This window comes from Nicotiana tabacum, chromosome 4, assembly GCF_000715075.1.
Source record: "Nicotiana tabacum cultivar K326 chromosome 4, ASM71507v2, whole genome shotgun sequence".
Lineage (NCBI taxonomy): Eukaryota > Viridiplantae > Streptophyta > Magnoliopsida > Solanales > Solanaceae > Nicotiana > Nicotiana tabacum.
In genome coordinates, this window is record NC_134083.1 from 52,775,812 (window position 1) to 52,789,523 (window position 13,712).

The 13,712-nt window shown below is 33.5% G+C and overlaps 2 protein-coding genes across 2 annotated transcripts; both read right to left on the reverse strand.

The window, feature by feature from the left end:
• Positions 1–4,511: 4,511 nt before the first annotated feature.
• LOC142179921 (uncharacterized) lies at positions 4,512–5,675 on the reverse strand. The gene is made up of 5 exons (XM_075250814.1): positions 5,523–5,675; positions 5,353–5,419; positions 5,092–5,258; positions 4,650–5,021; positions 4,512–4,547 (listed from the first exon to the last, which is right to left on the reverse strand). The coding sequence occupies exons 1-5, from the start codon at positions 5,673–5,675 to the stop codon at positions 4,512–4,514; spliced, it is 795 nt and encodes a 264-aa protein (XP_075106915.1).
• A 6,251-nt stretch (positions 5,676–11,926) lies between these two features.
• LOC107761005 (NAC domain-containing protein 83) lies at positions 11,927–13,511 on the reverse strand. Its single transcript, XM_016579158.2, has 3 exons — positions 13,209–13,511; positions 12,440–12,726; positions 11,927–12,343 (listed from the first exon to the last, which is right to left on the reverse strand). Exons 1-3 carry the CDS (start codon positions 13,387–13,389, stop codon positions 12,074–12,076), a joined length of 738 nt encoding a protein of 245 aa, XP_016434644.1. The 5' UTR covers positions 13,390–13,511; the 3' UTR covers positions 11,927–12,073.
• Between the last annotated feature and the right edge of the window lie 201 nt (positions 13,512–13,712).

Below are 13,712 nucleotides of genomic sequence, written 5' to 3' on the forward strand. Positions count from 1 at the left end.
CTGAAGTTTCGCCGCAAATGGAAAAAAGAAAGAGATGTCCTGTAAAGGCCGTGCAATCTCCGTTCATTATTGTATTTGATTCAAGTTCCAGTACTGGTGTTGTTGTAGCAAAAGAAAAAAAGCAAATTTATGTTGTTAAGCATCCTTTTCAAAGTAAAATCGGAAGTGGTATTAACAGCTCTTTGTTGAATGTATTTACTGTGTGGGTCAAAGAAGGGAAGTCCAGAAAGAAGTATGTTTCCAACTTCTGAGTTTTGTTCAGTTTTATATTTTAGTATATTGTCACTTATAGCATTATTTTATATCAAATCACTATATCTCTTTTGTATATATCTGTTACCAGGAATGAAATTTACCCGAAGCATGTTAGTGAACTCAATATTGCTTATGATCTTGGTGTATATTATGTTGAAGACAAAAAATAATTTTACACTTTGGCATATAATGGTCAGCCTTTGGATGACTTGGTATGTAAGAAGTTACTTTTATATTTTTTTTTAATTTTAGCCAGTGTATACGTGATCAGTCCTCTTAAGTTAGAACAGATTATTAATTTCTATCTTGCATGGCACAAGAGAAGTTGTGAGAATTCATTTTTCTTTATTTTATGTGAATTTGGTTTGAAAAACCGTAGCTGCTTAAAGCTTACGAGCCTTCAGTGATTAGTTATTTGTTATGTTTTGTTTCAGCACATTGTTGTTTTATTCTATTAGCTGAGGAAGAAGGGGAAGTATGACAAAGACCTACCTGTAACATTCACCACCACAGATTGGTACTTCGACGAGAAACTTAATGAGTTGTGGCAGGCGTTTATTGATACAAATTGAGATGATGATGTGTGCAACCCGAAACATGTCATTGCTGAGTATATTCAGGGGTTTGTCTTGGATGCCAATGTTCCATGGCATATTGTCGAGCACGTCTTAATGCCAATTAATGTTGCAGAACAATGGCATTGGATAATGGATGTGATGTCCTTCAAGGATAGGTGCATTTATGTATATGACTCTATGCGCGGTGGAGCTGCTCATCAAGCCAAAGTTCATAAGACCATGGCCAAATATTCTGTGTTGCTACCTCATTTTTTCGTGCATACGCATTTCTATTTAAACAAAAAAGATATCAATTGGCGCACTGGTGTCTACAAATCAAAGGACTTGATTACCCCTTTTGATATAAAACTAGTTGAAGGATTGCCTCAACAAGTCGAAGCGTATGAATTTCTTTCAAGACAATTTATTTTGTTTTTAGATTCTACAGTTTGATAATTGTTGTTCTTTTTATTTTTGCAGTGATTGTTGTGTATTTGCGGCATCATTTGCCGAGTATTTCATTGAGGTCAAGATGCCTCCTAAAAAATCCAATGCCTATGCACACCGGCGCAGATTTGGTGCTCTCTTGTGGGGTTATGCTAGAAAGAAGATAGAACTAAACGCGCAAAGTGATGATGAGATTATTGGTCGACATAATAAGTCGCGGAAGCAGAGGAAGTAGTTACTTTTGTCATTGTTGTAGGATGAACTCAAAATTTTCGTTTTGTATTGTGTTCTGTTATGTTGTCATTATTGTAAGACGGATCAGATTTGTTTGTGTTTGAATTTTATGAATACTTCTAAGAATTGTATGGAAAATGAGATGTTTGCTCTGTTATAAAGGTTTAATGAGTTTCGATGCGATATTGGAGTGTTGCAGTTTAGTTTATTTTTGTATTTTCTCCCTTGATTTTGTGTTGTGAATTAAAAATATGAAAAATTTACGGTAGTTTGTGATACATTGTCTCTTGCAGATACACGCATGATACACATATGATACAAATATGATACAGATATAATACACATATGATACACACGTGATAAAGTCGTTTTGGATTGCTGCACAATTAGTTTCTTAACAATGAGTTCTGCAGTCTGTTTGGTTTTGAAATATGTATTGATGAAGCCACACTCTTATTTGCAAATTTCTAAAACTATTTGCATAGTTTTCTAGCTGCTATGACTGTTTTCCATTAGTTAGCTTTGTTACTACACAAATACAGACATGAGTAAGAGCCGATACACAGAGATACATAGGTGATACATAAGAGATACATAGATGATACAAATATGATACATAGCTGATACAACTTCTTTTTAATCAAACAGATGCATAATTTATTGATACACAGAGATATTTAGGTGATACACAAGAGATACATATATGATACATAGCTGATACAACTTCTTTTTAATCAAACAAATGTATAATTTAAAAAATACACTTGCAATACGATTTTAAATGATAGATCAAATATTTATTTATATCTAAAATTCAAATGACATTCTGCATTGATACAGTTCTTGATTTATTGGATTCTTCTAAATCTCTATGATATTCAGTAAAGTAAAATAACAAGTAATTCTACGTTTGACATATTTCATCCTCTCTTTGGATTATTTCTATAAGTTTTCCTGTTGTGACCTTCTTCTCCACACTGTCCACATGAAATCAACCTTTTTCGTTCCCTTTCAGATATTGGCTTGCACCTCCCCTTCCTTGGCCTTCCTATTGTTTTAGTCACGTCTGGTGGCAAGAATTTTTCATCTAGAACTTCTGCATGAATTTTTCATGTGCCTTCATCAAGAACCGGATAAATTGGAATTTCATAGGTCTTCAATAGGTACTTCCTGGTGTAGTACTGATCACGCCCAACTCTAGTCCTAAAAAGGATAAACGGTCGCTGTAAATATAATTCGGTCTAAAAGTTAGTAGTCGAATCCCACAGAGAACTAAGGCTTAGCTATAGCTTTTTAATATCACTAAGAAGACAAGTTTGAACAATTTTCTAAATTATAAAGATTGATATTTATATTTCTAACGAATCAACTAGCAAATACTAGAAAGCGGTAAAATTATCAACTAACGAGACAAAGGGTTGGAGACTAAATTAAGGAGGTCTAGAGTTATGATTTTTCTAATTGTTGGAACCCTTCCAGCTATGTTCCCAACAATTTCGCCGATGTATTCTCTACTGATCGTGAGCACTTTAAGTGCCGTAATTCTCTCTCGAGCAACTACAATAATTTACTAGACATATTCTCTCGAACTACGCTAGTTGCCTTCATCGAACCGCTCACTATGACTACGTCAAGGCTTTGTTATTTCTAAACCTACCTTTAAACCCACTGTATTGATTTCTCACATACGTTATGAGTGACGTTGTTCAACAACCATCTAAATATGTATCCTTTATCAAGCAACACATATGGCCATTCAATCAACTGAAATAAGCACGTAGTTGAACAAATATACAAATTCAAAGGTTAAATTATATTAAAACATAACAAGAATTCATCCTACAAAAGGTTCCATCAAAACCCTAGATAACAAATTAGTTATTCATAATAGTATGCATAACTACAATACTAGAATTCATAACCAATAATAAAAATAGGAAGAAGGAAGTGAGAAACTTGTAGAAGAATTCTTCGCCTTGCTCCTAGTGTGTTCTTGCCTCCTTAGGTCGAATCCCCAGTCTCCTTAGCCTCCTTAGGTCTAAATTGTGTCAAAAATATGTTAAAAATATATCAAAAGTACTCAAAATAATATTTTTCCATGTATATATACCAAGTAGGGTCGGGCCCAAATAATTATACCTTCTCCTACGCGAAAAAGGACACTTTTCCAGGTCAGGACGTCCGCGGCCGCGGATTCAACCGCGGATTTGGCCGCGGATTTTGGCCAGTTTCTGCCTCACATCCGCGGCCAGTGCGCGGCTGCGTACTTGTCGCACATGTTTCACCCTGTTCTGTTGGAATTTGGAAATACGTAAAACATAAAAGTTGTATCTCTTTGAATTAGCTTTCCAACCATATATTCTAGAGATAAAATGGAGTTCTGAGAGAAATGTTATGTGCATTTTACTAGACAGTGCGCAATATGCCTACTCGATTCTTCGTTCGTTCTTAACTATCATCTGTTGATCCCCGAACACGATCTCGGCTTAATTCCTTGGGCTTTTACTCAGACTTAAAAGCTCCAAATCACTTAAATTTATTCCATAAGATCTACATAGCTCGGAATCACTCCTACAGGGCATAAAATACACAATTAGTGCAAAACACTAGCGATTAAAGCTCAAACTCAATTAAAGTGCAGTAAATTAGAGTGTAATAAGCGACTAAAATACGTAATTATAGCCTATCATCAAGTACATCGAGCAATACTCAATGTAATCAATGTATTTGTATTTTAATACTGCCCAAGTATGTGTACATGGCAGCTCATCCAACTGAAACCTTCTACAGCTGCAAGTTCGATCTTTTAGGAACATCATTCTCTGCTTACCCTTGTCAAGTACTGAATATAAGTAACTCGTCGAAGGGGTCACCTATAAAATTTATCAACTATCATTAGTGGTGACAAAGAATATGTCCTCAAAATACATATACTAGAGAGCCTACAAGATTCAAAATAGCTTAATATCATGTCCAACCAACCAATTTTTCAGCAGTGGGGTAGACATAGATGCTACATTAAATTGAAAGCCTTTGCTTTTGTGCAGGTGGACACTAGTTTAACAGAATCACACAAAGGGTTCAAGATATAATAGATTCGTGAATTCGGCACGATTACATATTATATGCACAAGTATCTACAGATTCCACTCATACCTTCATCTGATGTGACAATTCGAGATTGTCCATCAGCATTGTATCATATTTTTTCCCAAGATCAGTAAATGACTCTATTGCATTCTTTTGGTTTGTAACATTCCATTGTCCGATCAATTGCCTTATGTACTCCAGCAAAGGCAGTACTGGGAGTTCCATAGCAGCCTTGAGCGCTGCATTGATCGACTCCGCAATGTTTGAAGTCATTGTCAATGTTCTGTTGACAGTGGAATGTGCTCTGGACCATCTTTCATACCCAACGTTCATTAAGTAATCTTTGACCCTCTTATCAATTTTCTCTACCTCTGCCATGTGGTAATCAAACTTCTCAATTGTGTATGCTTTGGCCATAGCAAAGAATATGTCTTTGAGCTGCAAATGGTTCTTCTTGTAATTTTTTTACATTATTCCATAGATGCCATATGCAGACACAGTGAGGTACTTGTGGATACAACGTCGCCGCTACATTTTCAATGCCTTCATGCCTATCCGAGACTATGCACATTCCCTCCCTTTCCCCAAATGCATCCTTGAACCTCGCAAAAAACCACTCCCAGGAAGCATTATTCTCTGAATCTACTATGGCATATGCGAGTGGTAGGATACTACCTAATAAATTGAATCATATAAACATGTGTGAGTACATATGTGAGTATATACATGAATAATATATATATTTTTACATTATTATTCTTATTTTTACCTGCTGGATCTTGTGTGGATGCTATCAATAATGTTCCTCTGTATGTCGATTTAATAAAAGGTTCCATCTACAACAACAACCGGTTTGCAATACTGCCATCCTTTTAAAGACAGATATAGTGCGACGAAAGCATACATGAACAAGTCTTCCTCTGTTTTTTTCAAACTTACCACCGACATAGGATTTGTAAGAACCATCATATAAAAGTAGCTTGTCAGCTTTTTGTATGATTCGCTCGAGTTCCCTCTCAGTACTTGAACTGCATATTCTTTCGATCTCCATGCTTGCATATATGTCATTTGAAGACCATACTGCTTGTTCATGTCTCTAATTATGTCATTAGGAGTATATATTATTTTTGGGTCTTTATACTTGTCTATCAGAAGACTGCCGATGAGTTTTGAAGTAGCTTGACGTTGTGCGTAAGATCTGTCTTTCAGCGGGCATGGGTGCAGTTTGCTGAAATTTCTGACCTTGAAAAGTTTTTCTTTTTTCAGGCTCGAAGACTTAAAATACCAATCGCATATGTTGTTGATGCATACTAGCCAGTACATATGACAAGGATATAAACTTTTTCATCAATAAACAGAGCGACATAAAATACAATGATATATAGTGATACATACTGCCATCAACAATACTAGATAAAAAAATACAATAACTATACAGTACTAGGCGGTAACAACCACAACTTAAAAGTGTACATCGACAGACTTACAAGCAGTAACTTATTTTCTGCATAATTATGCTTTTAACATCAACTACGATATACATTGAGATACATAATTATACAGTAAATATTTTGATACTTTCTTTCACTTGATCTATGCACCTTAAACTGAAATTTTTCCTTTACTGTCAAGTGCTTCATAACTTTGACCATCGTAGCCTTGTATTTATAAATTTGACCTTCTTCTACATCTATGTGTTGAGCGTCAGTTATTATTGTATTTTCATCAGATTCTGTATCCTGCCAGTCTTCTCCATCCCCAAACTCGATCACATTAATTGTATTGCCATTGTATCTCTCCTCTATAACTGAGCTTTATGCACATTCTGAGAAAATCACAGCAGAATTTGAATTGTAGCAGATCATGTCCATATCCCTTTCACTCGATGTTATACAAAGGGGATACATTGTAAATTTCGAGCTTTTTTTCAGCTCAAGATATACACATACACCCATACTATTGTGTATCACTATTGGTGGAGAACCGTTTTGGACAGTGTATTTGATTTCAATAACATTCAATGAAGTATGTATCATAAGTTGTTTCGAAATCACTTCTACAAAATCTTCAAAACTTATATTTGGGGTAACTACTACAACATCTGTATTATAATCTACAAAGCTGTTGTCAACATTCCATCGGCCACCATACTGAATAAAAAATGGTAAATTTGCCATTGAAGTAGCTGAAATTAGGTTAAAACTCTCTAATTCCTAGATTGATTTTGATTGTAGTTCGTAGCTCATTCTACACAGAAATCGCTAAAGTTGTATCTACACAGAAATCACGAAAGGATATAGGGAAATTGATCGATTTTGAGTGAAATTTGGAGGTCCTTTGGAGAATTATTTGGGAGAGAATGCCGTGATTTACAGAGGGAGAGAATACCATGATATGGTAAATTGATACGCTTGAAAACAGAGAAAGAAGCGTGATTCTCGGATGGAAGAATCCTTCCTTGCGTGTATCTCTAATTTTGGGCTACTTTTGGTAAGTGTTTAATTTTGGGCTAGAGGTCGGTAAGTTGTGTTTAAATTGGTTATTTCTGTACTTTTTCCATATAAATTTAGATTATACTCCTTTTAATCCCTTTTAGCTCACAACTCAACTTAAAGTCAGACCCATTGTGACCTTATTATGATAAGAATTTAAGTTATATACCAACAATGTAATAATCTTGTTATACTATTAGCAAGGAAAAAGGTCAAAACTAACCCTATCTTTTGGTAAATGATTTATATTTACACTCTGTCTATCTATTGATCCAAAACACACACCACGTTATTTGTATTTATACAAATACCCCGCTTTTTAACGGAACACCTTGTGAGTCAATTTTTTGATTCGTCGGCTTTTTTTTATTGGGCCATGTGGATCTTAGATTCAGACCAAATAAATGGGTATTTACAAGGGATCTTTACACAAATAGACGGTCATATTCATTATTTATTTTTTATAGCCATATACATAGATTATACAATGATTATACATAATTATACATAAATTATGCATATATTATACCTCCACCGGCTATTTTTAGTTTAAGCGGTTGGGTGGATGCTATGTGGGTTAATTCTTCTATTTACAACCCGCCCCATTTTTGACCGGGCCCAATTCAACTTGGGGTAGTTTTTGACCAAACGATAGGGGTTAATTTAATCTGATCTAGTATTCTTATCATAATCAGAAGGGAGTTTTTCCCATATATACTATGATAGGAACTTATTAATTTATTTTCTCTAAATTTTGTAGTTTTCAAAAAGTATCTAGGTTTTTCTTACAAATTGTATACCTCCCCCCTTAAAAAGCTCTTCTCCCATGATTAATACCTTCAATTAAGGGATTTAATTATATCCTTTCCTTTTTTCACACTTCTCCTCATTTCATGCGTCCTAATTTTTTCAGTATGCAGATCTCCTCTTCTCTCTCTTCGATAGTTGCACGTCTTCAATAAGAAATTGGTAATTTTGCTTCAATTGTGAATGATTTTGGTTGGGACCTTCAAATACTGGATATAATTCCTTACTACATATTCTATGTTCCTATTATCCTTATAATGTTAGGAAAGTGATACCTAATCTAACAAATTCAATAATACAGAACTGATTTCCATAATAGATACCAAAAAGATACTTTTTCTTTGCAGGTAGAAACCTATACACACGGCATAGAATATCATGAGATGACAAAAAAATCAGTTGCTAAAAGTTTCTTCAACAATTCAAAAATTATTAACTCTAGCAAAATTATTACTAATAGGATAATGGCTCATATACAATCATCATACATTTGTGATACAATTTCTATAACAATTCTGATACAAATACAATTATGATACAATCGTGATACAATTCTGATCTTCATCTTCTTCAAGTTTCAATCACAACTCTAAACTTAAATTCTGATACAATATTGTATTATAATTATATTAGTATTGTATTAGGTATTATTTTACATATTGATATATTAGATACAAGTCAAATACAACTTTGATACAATTGTGATACAATTATAATACAATTATCATACAATCGTGATACAATTTAGAAACTTTTCTTCTTCGAGTTTCAATATGAAATTTTACCTAAAAATAATACTAAACTTAATCAATATCCCTCATAATTGAGATATAAACTCCAAGTTATATTCTCAATCGTTTGCAAGAGCACCCAATCCAAACAAATCACAAATTCGTAAAACCCATATGTTGAATTCAAAGCTTCAAAGCTTTTTAATGGTGGTAAATGGAGAACTCTTTGCTACTGCAATTTTAGAGATAATGTCAATGAATTTGTGTGAAGAGGATGAGAATAAATCACAATTTCGTAAAACCCAAATGTTGAATTCAAAGCTTCGAAACTTTTTAATGGTTGTCAATGGAGAACTCTTTGCTACTGCGATTTTAGAGATAATGTCAATGAATTTATGTGAAGAGGATAAGATTTGGATTAATTTGTATGAAAGAGAGAAATATTTTAAAATCTTTTTAAAAATGGGATGAAAACTTAATTTTAGGGACTTTGCATAACTGATATACATGAGAGTGGGGGGGGGGGGGAGGGGGGCTGACGTTTCAGATGTTAAAAATCAAACAGTCTTAATTTTAGGCCTCATTTATTTTTTTTAAGATTAAGACGTCTGAATCTGAATACACATCTGAATATCAAAATGTGTATTAAGATTAAGACATCCGAATCTGAATACACATCTGAATGTCAAGATGTGTATTAAGATCTGAATACTAAATGATTAAGATTGTTTGATTTTTAACATCTGAATGTATAAATTTTACGTTTATTTAAAAATTAATAAACATAAAATTTAAATAAAATACTAATTAATCTAATATTCCATCACTAAAATATATAGCTTTTAAAATATGATAGTTGCTGGTGATGATGGCTAATGACAGTGCTTGTGAATGCCGACTAAAAGCGGTGGTTGGTTGTAGTTTAGGGTAGTAGTTAGTGGTGATTGGTAGTGATAGCTATTATGATTGAGGATGGTGGTGGTGGATGGTGATATTTAATAATGGCGGGTAGTGGTGGTGGGTAGTGGTAGTTTATAATGATGGGCAATGCCAACTATGGTTGTTGATGGTGATGGGATGGTTAGTGGTGGTAGTTGAGGTGGATGAGTGTTGGTTGTCGTTAATGATGGTGGTGGGAGTGGTGTGGATGGTGGGTAGTGGTAGTCGACAATGGTAGCGGCTATGATTGAGGATGATGGTGGTGGTGGTGGTGGGTGGCATAGTGGTAGTTGATAATCATAGGCGGTGGCGGCAGTTAATAATGAATATGGATGATAGCATCTTAATGAAATTAAGTCTCTATTATAGATCTTAATGATACAGACCTATTCAGACCCATTAAGTGGTTGTGAAGTAAAAAAAAACAAACACACTTAACGATTAAGATCTGAATAATTAAGATTCAGATTTTGAAAACAAACGCACTTAATGTCTGAGATCTGCATGATTAAGATTCAGACCTCCATTAAGTGCAAACAAATGAGGCCTTAAAGATGCTCTCTTTATTAAGGTTTTGTATATAAATAGTAAATATAGATAGAGAATATAATTTTTAAGAAACTTAAAGAAAAGTGGTAAATAAATTTCTATTATAGTATAACTAGGTAAATTTCCCTAATCAGAATACTCGCTAAGCCCATCAAACATTGAGGGGGTGGATAGATGATACGAACGGGGCAAATGTAGTCTTTCGACTACGGATTTAATTGAATCTATAACTTTTGACACGGAGTATGAATTTATATGTAAAACTTACTAAAAATTTAACAAATATTATATTTGAACTCATAATTTTAACAGAACAATGAGGGCAATGCTAAAATTCTTAAAAATTCAATCTATTAAATTTAAATCCTAAATCTGCCTCTGGATAGAATTTGGGCCAAATCTGATAGCTCTACTCTCATTACTGAAATTTAATCGAAAGGGAAAAGAAAAAACTTTGCGGCTTTACATTGTCATTTCTTGGGGAAAACTTTTCATATTTCAAAGGACTTTTCCGTTAAAAGAAAGAAGAAAGTGGGCGCATGTGCAAATATGCTTTAGTTCGTATAATATTTGCTGCTATCACTGCTAACGTAGAGAAAAATGAAAAGAAAGAATATATCTAGCAGAAAAGGAAAAAACAAAAAGAGTAAAAGAAAGAGTATATACCTTGCTTGCTTCTTACCCAACCTCTCCTTTGATATTTATCATCATTTTTCACCAGAAAAATAACAAACAGTTACAGCCTTTTGATTCCAAAAGCTCTTTGATTCGTACACAGCGCAGCTTCTTTTAGCTAGAAAATTATGTCGAAAAGTTGGATTCTTCAGTTCAGTTTTTCTCATGGGAAAACAATTCCTTTTTTTTTTTCAATTAAATTAGTTAACTTATCTGCTTTAGTGTTTTTTTCTCACTCACATGTATATTGCATATGGCTTTTTACTACACCTTCGAGTTCTTTCATCATTCAGTATTTATTATATGGGAGGACGATTTTATCTCTAATCCTACTTCCGGAAATTATTGAATTATGCAAATTAATGATTTAACTACTTGGTAAAATTGCCGTAGAATTTGATAACTAAATTTTAGACCATATTTACTCGTTTACTAATCAAAATATCTTAATTTTACTGCATTATACTTTAGGATCATTCATATCATTGTAGTTCAATATCGTCTTTATTTGCCCTGCGTTTTAACAGAGCTCCTAGGTGGACTAAGTGAATTGGACGTGCCAAAATATATATTTAGGAAAAAAGGTCCCATCTATTTTTCACTATTGCTCAAAATTATCATTCATTATACTTTCTGTTGGAGATCGGTTAGGGTCAAAGATATGCAAATTGAGAATTTGCTAATGGCAATGGTATAAATAATTTCAAAGTATAACGAATAGTAAAATTAAAATTTTTCGTATGATAGAGGGGTATGATATCTTTAACTATTTCCCTAAATTTTATACTACTTGAATTCTCCGTTGACTTGAGCCATTCCTTATTTCCAACTTATTTCTTAATATCTTAATTTCGGAGATGCCCCTTGTATTAGGCTTCGTTTGTTCTGAACTCAGAAGGATTTCATTACTTCATTAAATAATTTTGAGAGTAAGCAAAAAAAGTGGATTATTTGTTTTTCCTGATATAATTAAAAATAAACTCTAGCACCATGTGTTATGTATGTGCATTTTTTACAGTATTTAGGTTTATAAACGAGTTTAACTTTTAATTATGCTAAATGATTAAAGACGTGCTAAAGCTGGCGAAATATACAACATCAAAAGATATACTCACTTTTAATGAAGCATATGTGGACTAAATAATCATTTGTCAAAGTTGAATATTTCTGAGATAGAAAGAAAATAAAATATCTCTACCACCAAGTGGTACGTTACAGTTACGGTTAATTTTCCCGTGTGAGAAGGGGGAAAAGAACAAAATATTATTGCATCAAACAATCAGAAAACAAAAATATATCAAAGAGCTCGGTTGCTAGCTTCTTCTTGCTCTATTAAACGACTTGGATTTGAAGAAACCTCACTTGAATCATCATTGCTTAAAGAAGAAGAGCAAGAGGAAATTGCTCTATCACTCAAATCTTCTCTCATAAAATCATAATACAATGTCTGTTTTGGTATTTGGATATGCTGATGATCAGCCTTGTATTCTTCTTGATCACATTTTCCGTTTCTCTTTTTCATGAATATATGACAAAGAACCCAATTTCCAATTTGAACCATAGAACTCTGCAATTGCAAAGAAAACGATATTAAATTCAAGTAAAACTTTTGACATATATTAATAGTCTTTTTAGCTTTTAAATAAATGGTGCATTATATTACCTGAGAGGATTTCTTGAAATGGTGGAAATTGAAGGGTTGAGTTTTGGGGAGAACAAGGCGATATTCATGCATAATCCAATCAGTTCTAGAAGCATGAGAACTCTTTCCTTTGTAGAAAACTAGAGTTTTCTTCATCCCAAGAATTGGCTTTCTTTTTGAGCATGTAATTTGTTTGTCTAAACCAGTTAGCTTCCAATAGCCACTTGAAGTTGCCCTGTTGGAGCGATTACCATTCCTGTATTTAGCTTCCTTGTTGCTGAAGAAATATCTATCCTGCTCTATATCACCTGTATCATCAAATTAAAGTCAGTTAAATCTTTCTGCTTATTCAACCCATGCATATATATATATAGGTAACTCTCATATTGTATGTGATGGAATTTTTTTCTTCTTAACTATTCTTGAAAATTAAGTTAAGGAATACAACTCATTTATCCTCGTCAAGATGTTTTCTTAGCTAAATTTTCTAGTACATCTTCTATCAACTAGTAATACAAGATTATAAGCAAACTATCATTATGCATGCACACTGCACAATATGATTTAGCAAGTTTTGAATTTAATTCGTAAAAGGAAGTATTCAACCTGAAACTCTAATGGACAATTCTTTCAAACTCTAGCTATACTATGTCAAATTAATTTTCTTATACAAATAAATATTAAGATAGGGAACAATCACTGCATGTAAAGAAATTTTGGAAAAAGCAAAATGAAGAAAGTATAGAAAAAGGATAGTAGGAAAGAATTAGAGGGGAGTGAAGTTAATTACCAGGCAAATCCCAGGGGTCGTGCTTGCAAATATTGATTTCAGGAATGATGGAAGCAGGCAAGGGGCAAGAAAATGTTTTGCGAATCAAGTATTGAAACACAATCTCTTCTTCAGTTGGCTGAAATCGAAAACCAGGAGGCAGTTTTATGGCTCCATCTTTTACGAAGTTGAACTTGTCCATAAATTAATCTTCTACTTAATTTAAACACTATATAAATATATATCTCTCTCAAGCTTTTGTGTGTTTGAGATGGAAATTAATGAATGCCAAAGAGAATTAAGGAAGGAAGAGTGGTGACTAAAAGTAGCAGTAATATTGACTATTTATAGTAAGACCCAATGAAAGGGATTCGATACGCAGCTAATTTTATCTTCTGAGGTGTAGGAGGAGTGGGGCCCTTTCTGATCATGAGACAAAAGTATCTTTTCTTTTTTAATTAAAAGTAAGTGAAGTTTGAACTCTTAATCCTTACGATTCCTAGCGAATACTTCTAATTGAAGTTC